The sequence below is a fragment of the Trachurus japonicus genome, chromosome 1 (assembly GCF_045865225.1).
Source record: "Trachurus japonicus isolate A0001 chromosome 1, Traja_1.0".
NCBI classification, from domain to species: Eukaryota; Metazoa; Chordata; class Actinopteri; order Carangiformes; family Carangidae; genus Trachurus; species Trachurus japonicus.
This window is the reverse complement of record NC_140907.1, coordinates 15,239,869-15,257,471: the sequence shown is the minus strand read 5'-3', so window position 1 is coordinate 15,257,471 and position 17,603 is coordinate 15,239,869. Positions and strand designations below refer to the sequence as shown.

At 42.3% G+C, this 17,603-nt stretch overlaps 2 protein-coding genes across 3 annotated transcripts; both read left to right on the top strand.

The window, feature by feature from the left end:
• The first annotated feature begins 137 nt into the window (after positions 1-137).
• suz12b (SUZ12 polycomb repressive complex 2 subunit b) lies at positions 138-9,847 on the top strand. Of its 2 annotated transcripts, none has more exons than XM_085774730.1 (17): positions 138-437; positions 695-839; positions 1,338-1,384; positions 1,475-1,539; positions 1,694-1,762; positions 1,992-2,041; positions 2,268-2,353; positions 2,445-2,676; positions 2,863-2,968; positions 3,062-3,167; positions 3,321-3,498; positions 4,508-4,593; positions 4,822-4,965; positions 6,245-6,402; positions 6,973-7,171; positions 7,833-7,912; positions 8,180-9,847. In XM_085774730.1, the coding sequence occupies exons 1-17, from the start codon at positions 423-425 to the stop codon at positions 8,490-8,492; spliced, it is 2,079 nt and encodes a 692-aa protein (XP_085630856.1). In that variant the 5' UTR covers positions 138-422; the 3' UTR covers positions 8,493-9,847. The 2 variants fall into 2 exon arrangements, with proteins under 2 accessions (XP_085630856.1, XP_085630846.1); XM_085774720.1 differs by having other exon boundaries at positions 4,505-4,593.
• A 1,580-nt stretch (positions 9,848-11,427) lies between these two features.
• On the top strand, positions 11,428-17,559 carry atad5b (ATPase family AAA domain containing 5b). The gene is made up of 14 exons (XM_085774706.1): positions 11,428-12,070; positions 12,134-12,463; positions 12,556-12,652; positions 12,754-12,836; positions 13,279-13,427; positions 14,183-14,345; positions 14,523-14,797; positions 14,888-14,981; positions 15,059-15,123; positions 15,403-15,592; positions 15,684-15,808; positions 15,906-16,732; positions 17,028-17,186; positions 17,480-17,559. Exons 1-14 carry the CDS (start codon positions 11,479-11,481, stop codon positions 17,556-17,558), a joined length of 3,228 nt encoding a protein of 1,075 aa, XP_085630832.1. The 5' UTR covers positions 11,428-11,478; the 3' UTR covers position 17,559.
• The last annotated feature ends 44 nt before the right edge of the window (positions 17,560-17,603 follow it).

Here is a 17,603-nt window from a genome sequence, read left to right as displayed (position 1 = left end):
ACTCGATTTCCCGCAAAATCACAGAAAGCGAGAGCGGGTTGTCTCTGGTTGTATGTCATCTCCGGAGGGCCGCGGCCAATCACAGCGCTCCGTTCTCCCAGCGCGTCTCCCATTGGCTGACAACTGACTACTGCTCTGTTGTTCAGTACAAATTGAAGGAAACCACACCGACAATAAATTGCTGCTGTATAGTCAATAATTAGATCCAAAAAATACTCGCACCGTCTCCGAGAATTACCGATACCTGTGACAGCCGGATGTCGGCGGACCCCGGCCGCTCGGGGGGTTTGTTTGTTTGGTGAACCATGCTAGCTCTGCCAGCTAACTAGCCAGCAGCGTCTCGTCGCCTCCTCTTCATCTTCATGGGTTTCTGCTGTTGAGTCTGCCAGGCTTGTGCTGGGGGCAGCGAGGCTAACAAATTAATGCCATCAGCCAGGGTGGGTTGCCTTTATTTGTGCCCAATATTTACCACATGTCGACCGTGGGCCTTTCGTTACAGTGGATTAAATATAAGAACGAACACTACGCTGATAGACTAGGCTGGCTAACGTGTTAGCATTGTGCTTTTTTTAGCCGAGCTAGTTAGCTCCAGTGCTAACGCGAGTATTTGCTAAGCTAACTTGTTGTGCTGCCCACCGGTTGTCGTGTAATAAATTAGTGTGTTAAGTAACACGTGTCGTTGTCTCGCTCGCAGAGCTCAGGTCATATTATGAGTGGGGCGAGTTGCAAAGCTAACGGCGCCGTGTACCCCGCCTCATCAGCGATGATGAACTCTGTGAAGAAGCCGAAGATGGAGCAGATCCAGGCCGACCGTGAGCTCTTCCTACAGGCCTTTGAAAGTGAGATTTCACCCATTTGGCACTTTTGTTATGTATCTTTTTCTATTTTGGTACCACGCGAAGAATTACTCTGTGCACTCACTAAGCATTTTAGACACTCGCTCAACTTTACTGCAACTTATTTTGTTTTCAGTGTCTGGTTTTGAGCAGAAAGGCCTCCAGAGTTGAGCTGGTTGTCCACAGGGAACCCTTGACAATGTTTCTCATAGCTAAAACATTATAATAACTGTGTTTTGATAGCAGGTCACAGACTTGGTGACATGACTGAATAAAGACTGGCGTTGTTTGTGATCTGCTCTGATTTTATTTTCAATTGGTGGTCGTTTTGCCACACAAGCTACCACCTGTTAACACCCCATGCATTGGCAAGTGCTTGACATAATTTGGCTTAGTTTCTCAGATGCTGACACAGGGGAGACTGAAAGAGAGCAGGTGATGGAGGATTTCGCCCGTGTGTCTAGATCAAATGTCACAATAAAACCTCTTCTCTATTTCCAGAACCTACTCAGATATACAGATTTCTCCGCACAAGGAACTTGATTGCAGTATGTGAATTATTCAACACGTCTTGGATCTTTTTTATTGATGCTGTGGTTTGAAGTGACTGAATAATGAATTCCCTTTTCTCTTTTTAGCCCATATTTTTGCACAGGACGCTCACCTTCATGTCTCACAGAAATGGTCGAACAAATGCCAGGAGGTAGGAAACCTCATCATTTACAGAGTTGTGTTGCTGAATATGAAGACACAGCAGCTGAGATTTGACACATAATTCATATTTGCTATATAAATAATGTGTCACAGCACTAATGAATTCTTTTGGAACGTGTGTGTCTTTGATTCCTCCTCCCCAGAAAAACATTCAAAGTTGATGATATGTTGCAGACAGTGGAGAAGATGAAGGGAGAGCAGGATTCTCCAAGGTAACACAACTCTGTATGAGTTGACGTGATGGCCTTTTACTGCTGGATACTTTCAAACATTGAGATATTAGAGAAACCATGTCGCTGCTGATTGTCTCTTGAATGTTTATCAGTGGTTTCTATTAATAGATGCTAGATATTCAGTTATCATACATTCAATTATCAATTTTAACAGTGGAAGGAGTTGATATAACCCGATTTCACCCGTGTTTTTTCGTTCTCTCTTTAGCTTGTCTTCACATCTACAGTTAACCTTCACTGGGTTCTTCCAAAAGGATGGTAAGCAGATTTTACTCTTTACCAACTGTTTGTGTCTGTGTTGCCAAGAGACCAACCAATGACAGTCGGCTTAGAAACTGTAAACATACTCAACACTTTGTGCTTGTCTGGGAAAAAAGTGCAAAGATACACCCGTACTATGAAAGAAATCTATGTCAAGTGGACACGCATTCCTCATCAGTGATGCGGATAAAATTGTTGATACTGAGCTTTTTGTTTCACACAGAAAAGCCATCTCAGATTTCAGAAAATGAACAAAATTCCGTGTCCTTAGAGGTGCTACTTGTCAAAGTCTGCCATAAAAAACGCAAGGTAGAGTAAAACATTGTCCGAGTCATTTTAATTTCATGTTGCGTACCAGTGACTGTGTTTGTTAAATTCTGTCTGGTTATTTTTCTTTCAGGATGTCAGCTGCCCGGTAAAGCAAGTGCCTACAGGTAAAAAGCAGGTGCCTTTGAATCCTGAAAGTAACCAAACCAAGCCTGGCTCCTACCCTTCCTTACTGGTCTCCAGCAACGAGTTTGAGCCCAGCAACAGCCACATGGTGAAGTCCTACTCGCTCCTGTTCAGGGTGTCGCGTACAGGGAGGAGGGATACTAATGGTCTGGTCAACGGAGAAGCCAATGAAAACATTGGTAGGAAGTTCACACTTAAAAAAAACAACAGTTTGGTTTGGTCTGGGATGAATAATGTGTGATTAGTGCATTTTAAAAAGAGCCGCTGCTGGTTGTGGGGAGGCAAGTTTTCTCAGGGAACATTGTCACAAATTCTCGTCTTCCACAATATTTTGCCCCATTTTTATTCTCTTACTACTTTGTCAGATGTAACAGATACCCCAAGTAGAAAGAAGAGAAGTTCATCCCACAGAGAAGAGGGCGAGACCACAGAGACATATGTTGCACAGATGACTGTCTTTGATAAGAACAGGTAATATTCTATGATTCAAATAGTCAAATATTTCCTTTTTACTCTTTCTTTGACTGCACCTCTGACTCATGTGCTCTTGTTTGTCCACTGTAGGAGATTGCAGCTGCTGGATGGGGAGTATGAGGTGTCCATGCAAGGGATGGAGGACAGCCCTGTGAGCAAGAAGCAAGCCACATGGGAAACCATTCTTGATGGGAAGGTAGGATGGGTTTATACATGGGCATGCTCTTATTAGTTTTCTCTGACTTGTGCACACATTTGAGTTAAATACCAGATTTCTTACATGGCTTTTGCTCGTCTTTACACCGCTGTGTGACGTCACAATTCATTACACTGCATGACTGTCCCACAGAGACTGCCACCATTTGAGACCTTTTCTCAGGGACCCACATTGCAGTTTACACTGCGTTGGACAGGCGATGCCAGCGGAAAGTCCACTGCCCCCGTCGCGAAACCTCTCGCTACCCGCAACTCAGACAGCTCCAGCCCCATGGAGACCAGGACCAGCAACCACCGAGCTGCCCTCATGAGTAAGTGAAGAAAACACCACGGGGTAGCTTGAAATGTGTTGTGGAGATTGTCTGTTTGTATGTAAGTGGAACCATCATTTAGAAAATGATTCATTATGTCTTGATTTACATTTAAGGGCAGATGGCTGGGGACATAAAACAGTTTACCATTCCACTTCCTGCTTTATGGAAAGTACTGAAAACCTGTTCATAACAAACACAGAGAACAAGTTTTACTTAAGGCCAGATTCTCTGAGCAGCAAGGTGAATGGGTCATGGTTCTGGATTTTTTTGTTGTTGTTTTTTTTGTTGTTTTTTTAACCCAGCGTGGTGTTTGTGTGGGATGGTCTATTTGTAACAGAATATGGCGAAATGTACTGAGTCATAACTGTTGAGTCCCTTTCAGACATGGTCTTCACTGCATTAATGTGCTGGCAACTTTACATTTTGGTGTCAATGTTCGACCAAGGCCCTGAATCGGTTACATCTGTCGTCTCTTCATTGCTGTATAACATGGAAAGCAGAATCCAACGCTTTATTACAACTGCAACGGAGACATGCAGCCGGGTTCCAGCTCTCCTGGTGCATGATGGTCATTGATTAACTACAGAGGAAGATTTAACTGCAAAATCTCCTCTTCCATCTTTTCACACTGCAACTTCACACAGCTCTTCATGCAGTATTGTTGTGGTGGTGGGAAGGAGATGCTCCTTCTCTAGGACCAAATGCCAAATATAGACACATGCATTGCAGCTCTGCCTGTAATGGTCATGTCTGAACAGAGCCTTTATGGAACATTTACATAACCTGTACAGTGTTTTTTTTTTATTCATGCCAAAAAACCAATTTTGGCAGTTGAAGCCAGTGGTGTGCAATTCTATGTCTGAAAGGGACTTCAGAATTTCAAATCTTTATGATGTCCTTGGAAACCAACGTTGTTTTCGAATGCATGTTCACTGTATGAAATCCACAGAATCTGTTATCTGGTGATTCTCCAAGAATTAACCTCTTCATCTGTTCCCGTCAGCAGTGAAAGAGTCAGTCAGCACAGACATTCAGACGAGGAAAGAGCAGGTCCCGTGTGAGCCGCGGCAGAAGCTACGTATATTTTATCAGGTACACCACACAATAGTAAGGAATATATCTGGGCCTGGGACACTCTTTTTCTTAAATCTTTTTTCAACAATCTCTTGGTGAGGTGAAAACATATAATGTCTTTGTGGTTTTTGAAAAAAATGATTTGAACTGTAGAGATTCAGCACTGTTCATCACCCATTTACATTTGCTGAAGGTTGTCCTCCTCTGGTTCACCTGTACTTACTAGTGTGATTTATTTTTGCCCAGTTCCTGTATAACAATAACACACGGCAGCAGACGGAGGCGAGAGATGATCTTCACTGTCCTTGGTGTACACTCAACTGCAGCAAACTCTACAGCCTGCTCAAACACCTCAAACTTTCCCACTCCCGCTTCATCTTCAGCTACGTGGTAAGTGACAGTGCATATGTGTGTGTTAGACCAACTCATGCATATTTTTAAGACACCACCAGATTTAAAAGAATTATAAAGTCTGCAAATGTTTCATAATTATAGGCACTGTGCAGAAAGCTCATCTGCAGTGCTCGTGTGTTTTTTGGTGGATGCATGACAGCAGCAAGTAGTGGACCTCTGAGTGGCTGGAGTGGAAAGGAATCTTTGTTGACACTGCACTGCACCACCAATATAGTTTATTAATCTCAGCAATGTAAAAAGTATATGGTCGTATGGCTATTTTATGACATGTCTATGTTTGGTAAGACAGAGTTGTAATGCACAGGTGTTGAAGCAAAAGGCTTTGTACTACTAACACTACTTGTTTGCAGTATAAATACATTTCTGCTTTTGATCTGTTCTATGTGATTTGCTGAACAATCATATAAACACCAGCCTCCTCCTTAATAATGCACTGTACATTGTTAATGAAAATGAACAAAGGCCCAGTCTTGAATTACACAGTATTACATTACTCGGTCAGGATTGTAGCAAGAACCATAGCCAGGCCTTTACAGTACATGCAATTAACCGTTGTGATTGTTATGACAATTCAAGTTGCAATTGTTTTGGTTGACATGGTTGGAAGCTTGAATTAAAAGTATCCATCTGTCTGCTCACTGTGCAGATGATCTACAATGCACCATTAGCTTTTTACTTTCATACACGACTGAATAATTGGAGAGTTGGAAATTGACAGCTGATGCAAGAAAGTAACAATAGACTGAACGATTTAATGATACTGTGGCAAATGGCTGCTGGATTAAATATTAGTAAATAATGTGCTGCTTTGGAGAAAAGGTTGGAGATCATTTCAGTGGAAGAAAGCAGCGTGTAGCTTTCATGCCTGTTGAGGATCGGCTATAACATGGTGGTCGTGTTTTGTCACAAAGAGAAAATGTTAAATAGTTCAGACACTGTTCAAATCACCTGCCACACCGCAAAGGGCAAATCACCTTTAACAAGGGGTGTAGGGGAACTAGTCTACTCCCACCTACCTTTTTAATTGCACAACCAGTTTCTTCGCGTTCGTTTTTTGTATCCCTCCCTTCCTACATCTCTGTTGATGCTTTTACCATCCTTGGAGTACCTTGCCTATCTCCATGTGCGCAGACACCTCTGTTCAAAGCACGTCATAACACGCAGTGTCAAATTGAGCAGATGCAGGCCCTCTTTGTTTTTGCTGAATACAATTTCCTCGCACAAATCCTCTCGTTTTTCTTTTCTCCTGCTGCAGCCTGACCCCAAAGGAGCAAGGATAGATGTGTCCATTAATGAATGCTATGACGGCTCGTATGTTGGCAACCCTCAGGACATCCACAGCCAGCCAGGCTTTGCTTTCAGCCGCAACGGCCCGGTCAAGAGGACCGCTGTTACCCACATACTGGTTTGCAGGTAAAACGCCTGACCTCTGTTGAACAGCGGTCTTGGTATTCAAAGTCGGAAAGTGTCAGAAAACGTAATTAACTGATTTTAAATTAATACTTTAATTGGCTTTTCATTCATTCAAGCCCTAATGATGAATTTGTAATCAGTTGAGTTGACTTAGATGAAGTGCTCATGAGCAATGAGCTCGGTTCAAACGGATGGTGAGGCATCTGGCAAGAAGGTGACTCTGAATGGACCTGAGTTTCTCCATCACCATGTTTCTAATAGTAATGCAATGATTAGTGAAAAGTATTGGACTGATAAAAGTTTATAGCAGGTTTGTAAGTATTGATAGTGATCTTTGTTTCGTCACACAGTAGGTTGCATTTGTGCAGTTACCCAAACATTATTTTATACAATATAGCAGCTGAGGGAGGTGTATAGATGTGTACTGTATGTAAGGTTTTTGTACAAGACATTGGAAATTAATGAATTGAAGTGAAGGATTTGTAATATCAACAAACAGATACAATATGAGGCTTTAAAATCTGGGTGGATGGTACATATTCAGGATTAGTTTTCTCCTCCCTGCACTAGGCCCAAAAGGACCAAACCGAGTCTGTCGGAGTTCCTGGAGTCTGAGGACGGAGAGTTGGAGCAGCAGAGGACCTACGTCAGCGGACACAACCGCCTCTACTTCCACAGTGACAGCTGCATGCCCCTGCGGCCCCAGGAGATGGATGTGGACAGCGAGGATGAGAGAGATCCAGAGTGGCTCAGAGAGAAGACCGCCACGGTGAGAAGACATTAGCTCAGTCACTTTGGCTGGTTTCACCGTTGAATAAGAAATGAAGCACCATTTGTAAAGACACCTCTCAAGGTCCAGGAAGCTGCCCAAGGGGAGAAATTCTCATTTTATTACCACCTATTGATGCAAGTAACAAAGAGCCCAGTAATGATATGTACCAAAGGAAAAATTAGTACTCAGAATTGATGGAGGCGAGGAAACCTGCACAGTCGGACCAAATACAAATGATTGTGCGCAAGTGTGTCTGGGGAGCTGAGAGGAGAAAAAAACAAAACAAAAATAAACCATCAGAATACTGATTTCTTGGGTGTCAGATCACCATGGCAACAAAGAGTCAAAGTATTTGGGTCGTGCCTGTTCCCCATAAATAACTAAAAGGTGCTCGGAGCAAAAACTGTTGCCAACGTTGTATGCTCGCTTCAGCTTGATCTTAACACCATACACAACATTTTTACCACTTCAGTATCGATTTCCTGGACCTGCTCAGATCACTGGCTGTAGAACAACTCTCCGTCACTATTACTTTACTATCAGAGGCAGCAAGGGCTACATAACATGAAGAGATCATGGTTTGTTTTACTAGCTGTGTGTTGAAATTGCACCAGACGTAAATCTTTTTTTCTTTTCTTTTTTTTTCTTGTACTTTCAGCAACTGGATGAGTTCACAGATGTCAATGAGGGAGAGAAGGAGGTGATGAAGCTGTGGAACCTGCATGTCATGAAGCATGGGTACGTTCACTGTAGCAGTAGTGAGAGGTGATTGAAAATACTAGATCCTATTTCATTTTATCATCATACAATATACATTTAGATAATATACATACACACTACTAATATTGCTCAAATACTGTAATAGTTTCTCAAATGTTGTTGCCATTGTAAAAACATGATCATAACTATTCAAACAGATTGTCATATGTGCATCTACAGTTGTATATTGTCCAGTCTATCTATGGAAACGCATCCAAGCTCCTCTGTCCTTTGTTGTCCCTGCAGTTTCATAGCCGACAACCAGATGAATCAGGCCATTATGCTTTTCGTGGAGAACCGTGGTGCTCACATCATCCGCCGCAACCTCTGCCGTAACTTCCTCCTCCATTTAGTCAGCATGCACGACTTCAACCTGGTGAGCACAGCCACCATCGACCGTGCCATGGCGCGTCTGCGGCAGATCCAAGAGGAGCTGCCGGACACTGAGGAGGAGCAGCAGGACCAGACTCTGGTACCAGCAGGAGCCTGCAATGGCAACGCCGTCACCTCCAGTGGGGGGAAGCAGGGCAAGAGGACAAAAAGCGGGCTAACGGACTGATGCAGGCTGGATGGATGGAACAATGATTGTTTTTTGTTTTTTTGTTTTGTTTTTTCTTCTCAATGAACATTACCAACCATTTGGTGCTTAGCTAGGTGGGAGACCTGGTCAGTGGAGGATCTGACCTAAAGCAGACCAGTATACAAGGTAAACAAGTTTCTGGAACTTGAGAACTGAACCAAATATGAACAATAATAATAAAAAAAAAAAAGCGAATCACCCACAGCTACACAAACCAGGAATTTGAGGACTGGATGTGGATGATGTAAGTTGAACCTACATAATATGCATTTTGTAGGAGCCACTGAAGTATCTGTTTGGGTGAGAGTGAACAAACTGAGACTCTTCTGATGTGGCACGACTGCCTTGGGTATGTCAACTGTATCAAGACTGCAGTTAAAACTGCACTGGTAACATTGTCACTCTTGATTATTTGTACACATACACAATAATCTTGTTGAAAACTTATCGTTTTAGCTGATTATTTTAGCACTTGGTGTTTGTTTTTAGAAAGCTTACCTTGAAATTGTTGTTTTTATTTTTTGTTTTGTTTTTTCTCTAAGTCATGCTGCGCCAAATGTTGAATGCAGCTTTTCCACTGTCATCAGTGGAGTGTTAGAGGGTTTGATTTCACTGTTGTGAATGACATTTAATTTGAAGGGTTTTACAGTTAAGAGAACAAACATCACGGTCAAAAGCTACACTTGGCATCAATGTGTGGAGCATATAAAGCCTGTAAAGTGTGTGTTAGGACCCCCAGATGGATTGTGGGTTTTGCTGGTAGGTTGCCATGACAATAGTGTTATACTGTAGGCCTGGATCTCGGACAAGAGAAAAAATTGAGATTCGGGTCCAGGCTAAAATTCCTACTTCATCACCCCCTAAGCCTTTTGGCCTGCATTGATCATAGCTCAAGGAAAGCCAGGGAAATTAACTTTTCTGAATATTTTGTTTTTTTTTCCTAAGACTTACTGAAACAACCAGCAGCACATCATCCCATGTATGGTGTAGAGTGCATAGCACTGAAGATATAAAAGTCAGTTTTCTGATGATACAGGCACCTGTTTTTTCACAATGAGGTTTGGTCATGTTTTTTAACATGGGTTCTGAGTATCAATAGCTGATTGACAGAAATGTGTATACCTGTGATCACATCAAATGTTTTAGCCGTGCCCTGCTCTGTATCCAATAATTAACAGATTGCCGTTCTTCTTTCAAAGCAATATGCTGTTTATTGGATGGTCAGGTCTGTTCTGTTAGGTGCAGTTTATGCCAAAGGGGAATATTTTCATCAGTCTCTTAGATCTGTGTATATTTTAGTATTTTCTCTTTTGTTCATTCCATAACCATTTTTTTTAAAGGAAAGCAGTAGTTGTGTTTTGTAGTGTGCACATAAATTGGTGATCATCACCATTCATTATTTCATCAGACTTCCTTGTGGAAAACCAAATTAACAATTTATATTTTTCTCCCACCACTATTCATAGAGGGTTTCTGTATTCATCTGGAAAAAGGGAGACTTGTTCACCATTGTTGTCAAAACACCCTGTTAAATTGTGAACTGTACACTCTGGCTAAGGGGATTTTTATATTTAAAGAAATAAAATACATTTGGCCTTATTTATGGTTTTTAACATTAGCCATCATTATACTCTCTCTGTTGCGGCCCCTGCTTTACCTCTCTAGTTGTGTAAATAACCTGCTCTGAATTGCCTCCAGGATAAAAAAAAATTACGGTGTGTGTGTGTGTATATAAAAACATTTTATGTAACACTTGCACGCTGTAGGTTACAGTTGAATCAGTCTCACTTATTGTGGTTTCTTTGGCTGCTTCACTCCTGTCCTTGTCAGCATATTGAGTTTGGGCTCAGTTAAATCCAACGGGCGTAAAAAGCTTGAGAACAATCCCTTGAACGACCCTTGAGGTGAGACTATTTTGTCAATAAGGTAAAATGTCAAGTTTGTATTTGGTCATTATCCTGAGAGGTTTTTTTTTTTTGCATTTAAAATGAATGCCAAACTGTAATTCACTGTAATTTTGGTTAAAGTACAGGTATTTATGTCCTCTATATATACAGTACGCAAGGGATGTGCAGTGTGCAGACATGTCTGGGAAGGTGGATCATTTGCATAGGTAAAAGACAATAATGTAAGAGGTTGTGGAAACCTAACACCAGAAGTTCTCTTCACCCTCCAGCCTCCAGGTTCTTCTACTCGGGAAAGCAGCATCGTCTTGTCTTAAATTAATCTCAGTGTCTGTCTGTAAAGCAGGCAGGTAACCACTTGAAAGCCTGAGATGTATTCCACATCATCTGAGTTTACATAATTTCAAGGTAAAATATTTCTTACCTATCACTACTTTTGTTGCAGGCTCTTTTTTAGGACCTCACCTGTTTTTGAATTACTCTGTAAGATCTTATGACATTATTAACTTTTCCCTCTGTGTAATTAACACAGAAAGTCTTGATTAAGAAAGTTCACTGATGTAGAAAGCCAGGAAACTATTCACAAACCCATTTTCACTGTTCCTGAGAGGAAAAACAACAACCAGAACATTAGAGAAGCTGCTGCAAGATGATTTTTTTTTTTTTAATGGAGGGGGAAGGCAACTTGTTTTCTTATGCATCAATCGTCATGTCACCTCTGATACACTGGATTTAGAGTGGACTTATCATCTCCGCTAAACTGTACTATGGCGCATCAGTGTAGTTTGTATGCACATAAACAATCTTTGGCTCAACTAAAAGCTCCTTTGGCAGATTTTTAACGTCTCTGCACGTCAGTCTGGATGTTTTAAAGATGTATTCATACTTTTTCCTAAAGGAGTGTAATGATAACATAATATAACAAGCCCCGTTCGCGTAAAAGTAAATTAAAATTTACAGTACTGTGGCTTTGCTCGGATGAAGTTAACGTCGCGCAAATTGACGTCACAGCCAAGCGCCAAAGTCAAAATGCCTCCGGACAGTGTTTGAGCTACTTTACGATGCGAAACAAACTCAAACGAAACAAAAACTTCAAGGATACAACCTGCCAGAGCAAAGGCCAAACACAACCCACCGAGGTAACAACGCTGCTGTTATCAGAGTCGAGCTGTGACGATGATAAAACATCAGCAGAGGGAGGTTCAGCCTCGCCGGCGGCTGCAGGTGACAAGTACGGCTCAAATGTTGTTGTTGCTGCTGCAGGCATCTCCACACGAGAGACTCAACTGTTGCAGGAGCAGAAGAAAAAGCCCTGCTGCGCTAAAGACATTAAAATCGCGCCTATTTTCTTACGGCAGAGCGAGAGTAAAAGGAGCAGTAATGGCAAAGTGGGGCAGAAAGTAGTTCCTCCTCAGAGGGAGGGTGTGCGAGAGGTGAAGAGTCAGATTCAGGTGTCATCATCCTCCACAGTGTCTCACCTCAAAGAGAAAGTTGGGTTTAGTCTGTCCACCTCGAGATTACGGTTTTCAACCTCAGCTCTGCACAAATGTCTAGAAGAAATCAAAGCATCTAATCCCGCATTTCCAGTCCACGAAGTGTTCAGCACTTTGCAGAAGAAGGCAAGTGAAAACCTGCAGGATTTGGGATCCACAGGTAAAATTCATTCTTTCTGTTCACTTGAAAAGCTCTCCTATATCCCACCCAAAGTACATGTAGAAAGATCCCAGCAGAACCACCTCAAAGAGAAGAGGAAACGAGAAGATGGAAGTTCAGAGAGGTCGTCCAAGCGTCTGAGGTGTAGTCTGACTGCAGAGGATGCTGTTGGTGTGGATCAAAGTCGCCTTTCAGCGCAGTGTGTCCAGGAAAGTCAAGTTGTGCTTGTAAAGAATCAGCCTAGGACCAGTAAGCTAAGTCGCAGCCACAGACTGAGGCAGCAAAGTGAGAGCCTAAAAGCTCAGTCGAACAACTGTGAGCCAAACTCAGAAAGGACAGACAACAAAGAATCTGTTGGTCAGCCACTGATGACTTGTGATATTCTTCACAGAGGTAAACCTCCCTGACAATGATGCATTTGTATTCCTAAGTTTTATTTGTGTCCTTTTAAGAACAGAAAATAAAACTTCTTCCCTTTTGTCTAGATTCCAGTTTTGAGGATGTTCTCTGGACAGACAAGTACCATCCTCAGTGTTCAAGTGAAGTCATCGGCAACTCTGTCCAAGTGAATAAACTGCACAGGTGAGTTTTGTTTGTTTGCTCTGTCATCCTCTCACTCACATATTGGATTTGAAATCAGTTTAAGTACAACTTTTTTCTTTCGATTTTTGTCTTGACTCCAGTTGGTTGAAGAAATGGAAACTACGAGCCGACTGTGACGAAAGGAGAAAAATGGAGGAAAGGAAAGATGAAGAGAGCAGCAGTGGTATATGCAGTAATTTGTCTCTCATTACCTTTAATCTTTTACCTCTACTCAGGGTTACATTTTTAATGTGACTTGAAATGAGCCAGGACTCAATATTTGTCACAAGATTGATTGTTTTTGTGTCACCACACCACTACACCATCACCCCATTTCTTTTCTTTTCAAGCTCTTTTTATTATAATAACAGATGTACAGGTTGGCCTTCTGCATAGTTACCTGTTCCCACCCCACCCCCACCCCCACCCCCAATCTTAAAAAAAAAAGTAAGATACCATAGTTTCGATTATGGGCACCTGATCTTTAGGCTTCACTAAGTGTTGGAACGCCAAAGTAGCATTGATATAATCAAGGGTCCATAATAACATTTGGTCTTTGAAAATATAGTTTAATTTCAAGATTTCCCAGGAGGAGTTTTTTCAGTAATGACTGTCCTTCTGTGCAGACTTGTGGGACTGTGGTGACTTCCAAGGTGAGGCTGGGGCAGAGGACAACAGAGAGGATCCACTGTGCAACACCATGCTCATAACAGGACCCCCAGGTGTGGGGAAGACTGCCTCAGTGTACGCCTGCGCTCAGGAACTTGGCTTCAAGGTCAGAATAAGGTCCAATATGTTTCAATAGAGCCCACCACTAAACAACATCTGTGGTGTCAGATTTTTATCATACATTTTATGAGAAAACGAATGTACAAAAATGAAAAAAGAAAAAAAAAAACGTTTTAAAACCGTTTGAACAGACTTACTATAAATAAGTAATATAAATGAAAAGTAATGTTTTAGACATTGCTATTAAAAAGCTATTTGGCAAAATATTTAAAGCCAGCAGCACAACTCTCTATGTGTAGTCTAAAATTATTCTCTCATCAGTGTCTACACCACTGACTGCTTGACAAAATCATCCATAAATCAAGTGAAGTGAAACCAGTGTGTGATATTGCTGTATATTTCCTTCATATTATTCTGATCATTAAGGACATATTTACTGTTATTTACAGAAATATGTCAGTCACAGGTGAGAGATGACAAATATTTCCATCTGTCCTTGTGCTGTTGTAGCTCAATGAAATGATTCCTCCTGTCATTTTTATCTCACCCGTCTCCTTGAAAGATCAGGAATATTAGTCACAAAGATGAAGAGTTACACTGATGACTCAAAAATGAAATCAAGTCAAAAGGGAACATTAAAAATCATCATCATCTTCTCTTTTCTTTATATGTTGTGGCCCCCACTGGACCCAGGTTTCACCAGGTCCTAGGCTGCTTTCATGACAGTAATCCTCTCAGGTCATGTTTATTTAACAGTGATCAACATTTAATTTAACATTTTCTTTGTCTTTCTAATCAAAGGTGTTTGAGGTGAACTGCTCTTCGCAGCGCAGTGGCCGCCATGTTCTGTCCCAGCTGACGGAGGCTACCCAGTCCCACCTAGTGGAGACGCTGGGCAAAGACCCACTGAAACCCGCTTATCTCAGCAACAGCAGCCGCACCCCTAAACCTGAGCCTTACCCTGGTAGGAGATGGAGATGGTAGAGACTGAGATAGACAGGGCCTTTATCTGAATACTGACTCAACACAACAGTTGTGTTGTGTTAAAACGTTAAAAACAAATTCATGATGTGACATTTGATTTAAAGTAATGGAGACTTCAATGATAATAACTTTAACAGGCATTTGGATTTTTTAACAGGAAAAACAGTGCCTCTTAAAAATGTCATCTCTACCACAAAAAAGAGGACGGTACAGAACTTTGGCCGCTCTGGTCGCAAAGGAAAAGCTCGTCCAGCCACAGTCACTTTGGCCAACTACTTTAAGATGAAGGCCAAAGCAGATCACTTACACTCTGGTGGCCCGTTGCCATCCGAGAAACCAGACAGCAAGAAATCGGGCAGCCCATCACCAGGCTGTGATCAAACAAGGCCACAGAGCAAACGGACAGCCACATCACTCATTCTATTTGAAGAGGTAAACCAAAATTTGGCAATCTGACACTGTAAGATCTATAATTTAATGTTTGGGCTGAGTTGATCTGTTTGCAACTGTCGGTTCCCACAGGTTGATGTCATATTCAACGATGATGTTGGTTTCCTCGCAGCCATCAAAACTTTCATGACAACCACTAAAAGGCCAGTCATTCTGACCACCAATGGTAAATGCACACACTGTAATTTTAGAATAGAATAGATTTGATGACAAGCTGTGATGCAAAGTAAATATCCTCTTTAGATCCCTTGTTCAGAGAGAGATTCAACTGCAGCTTGGACGAAGTCATTTTCAAAACCCCATCAGTGGTGAGTGAAATTTTTATCTCTCTATTCTTGTACAAACAAACAAACCCAAACCCAAAGGCTCCCCACACATGTTATCGAAATATAATCAAAGTTGCAATATGGTTAGGAACAATACCCAAGTGTAAACATGTTTGTCTGGTACAGGCTGCAACAAAGGTCACATCATCATTATCATCGTTATTTAAAATTTCATTGAAAATCAAAAGGCAAAAACAACCACAAAGTTTATAACAAGTTATAACGAATTGTCATAAACTTACGTACTTGATGTGTTCCCAGGTGAGCGTCTGTAGCTACCTGCAGCTGGTGTGTTTGGCTGAGAACATGCGACTGGAGCTGGATGATGTTTGCAGCCTCCTCAGACTCACATGTGGTGACGTCAGACGCTGTCTGCTGCAGCTACAGCTCTGGGTGCTCAGCGGTGGAGGACAGGCACTTCTGAACAGAGGTTTACCTAATCACGCACAGTGTGAGTATCAGTCAGGGCCTCTTACAGACACAAAAGCTCTCAATGCCAGTACAGATTTTCAGGACGTTTCTCTCCGTTCTAACGAATCTAGACTCAAGTGATGCTGGAGGAGGAGAGACTTCAGACTCCTGTCCTCCTCCATGTGACACAGGTTGCACTGCCACCATGCTTGGTCTTCAGTCTGTTACCCAAAACCAACTTTTCAACCTTCTAAAGGCAAGGACCTATATTTATCTGTATCTATAATTAAACATGGTAAGCTTTTCCCTATGGAAAAATGTCCTTTGTCAGTAATTTGTCTGTGATTTTTCAGTGTCAACACTGGTCTGAAACAGCCACGAACAAGCTCCTGAGCCTCCTAGCTGAGAGCTGGAGAGGAGGTGTGCCTCTTCTCTACACCAACCTGGAGCTCCTTCTGCCCGTCGGCGCCAATGAAATTTCAGTCCACTACCTGGACAAGGTTATTTGTTCTGGGCTGCTGAGTGAGCTGCCAACCTCGGGCACCGATCCTCACTTCCAGCAGCTCGATCGAAATGTCAGCCCAGGAAAATCAGCGACCAACAGGAAATCTGTTAGGAATAACTCCAGGCTCAGTAGAAGGAAATACAATGCAACAGTGTCTGACACCACGTCACGTCCCACTCCAACACACAAACCTCAAAGCACCTCATCATCATTAAACGGGGCTCGTTCTAGACACCCCAGGTCAATTAACAAGACTGGAGAAATATCCACCCAAGTGGAAACTGACTCTTTAAACGCCCTGACTGACTTCTTTGACCTCATGTCGTACCTAGACGCCACTGTGCCAGCTGCAGCACAGCTCGTTTCAGGCTCATGCAGACCTGAGGCGTTTGCCTGGACAGGGGCAGAGATAAAGGACAGTTTGCTGGACGAGACGAGTGAGGAGTTGGACAGGAGCTGGAGTCAGGAGAGGATGGTGGATATTCAGGCCGCTGCCGAGGGCTTGGGCTTTCACAGATGCCGGTGGCGAGTGTGCGAGGCGTGGACCGAGGCCCAAAATCACAGCCAGGACCTGGAGGATAAAAAGCTGGAGACGCTGATGGAAAGACTGATGTTCCCCAACACTTCCAAAAGACAGAGCCTCAGATTTGGCTTTCAACTTCATTGTACACAAAGGTGAGCCTATTTTATAGCTCCTCTCCTGAACATTGATTCAAGTAGTTTACTATGTGGTATTTTGGTTTGTAACCTGACCAATCTAGATTCGTCCATGATGTAGATTTTATTTGTCTTTACATAAACTATCCTAATTTGGATGCCAAATTTTTCAGTAGACTATCAGGGGGATGAGGCACCAGAATGGATTTGGCTCCTATATCACACTCTTCTTATTTTTCCTGGCATCTGGAGAGGCGAAACAAACAAAAAAGGTCGATTTCCACCATGTTTGACTTTGGGCCTCTCCCTCCAGTCTGTCCCAGAAAAGGTACGAGCTGAGCAGGACGGTGCTCAGCAACAAATCCTTCAGCCTGCTGGGGAACAGACAAGCTGTCAGTGTTGACTACATGCCGGTCCTCCGCTCCATCTGTCGCTTTCACAGAGCACAGCAACAGAAAGCAGAGTCGGTCAGGTGAGCCAGACACAACACTCAGGTTTAAATGAATTTTCTACAGATGTGTACAAACTTCAGTGTGACTATTTCTTACTTCATGGGTTATAATAACAACAAAAGTCTAACATCAGATGTTTATTGGGACAGTGGAAGGCAGATGATGGTGGTTGTTTTTTTAGGTCCAAGCCAGCTAGCGTTAAATCCTCCATAATCATTGCCATTGTTGGATTAAAATGTGGTCAGTTATTAGGCATAAATTTGATGATTGAATGCACTTACTTAACATCCAAATAATTTATCCTCCACCACAGGTGTCTGAACTACCTCAGCAGCGTACACCTTGGCCTGTCAAAGTCAACCTTCCAACTCCTGGCAGAAGATTTCTCTTAGAAAGATCTGGACTACCTCAACTTACTCCATCCATATTTATTCAAC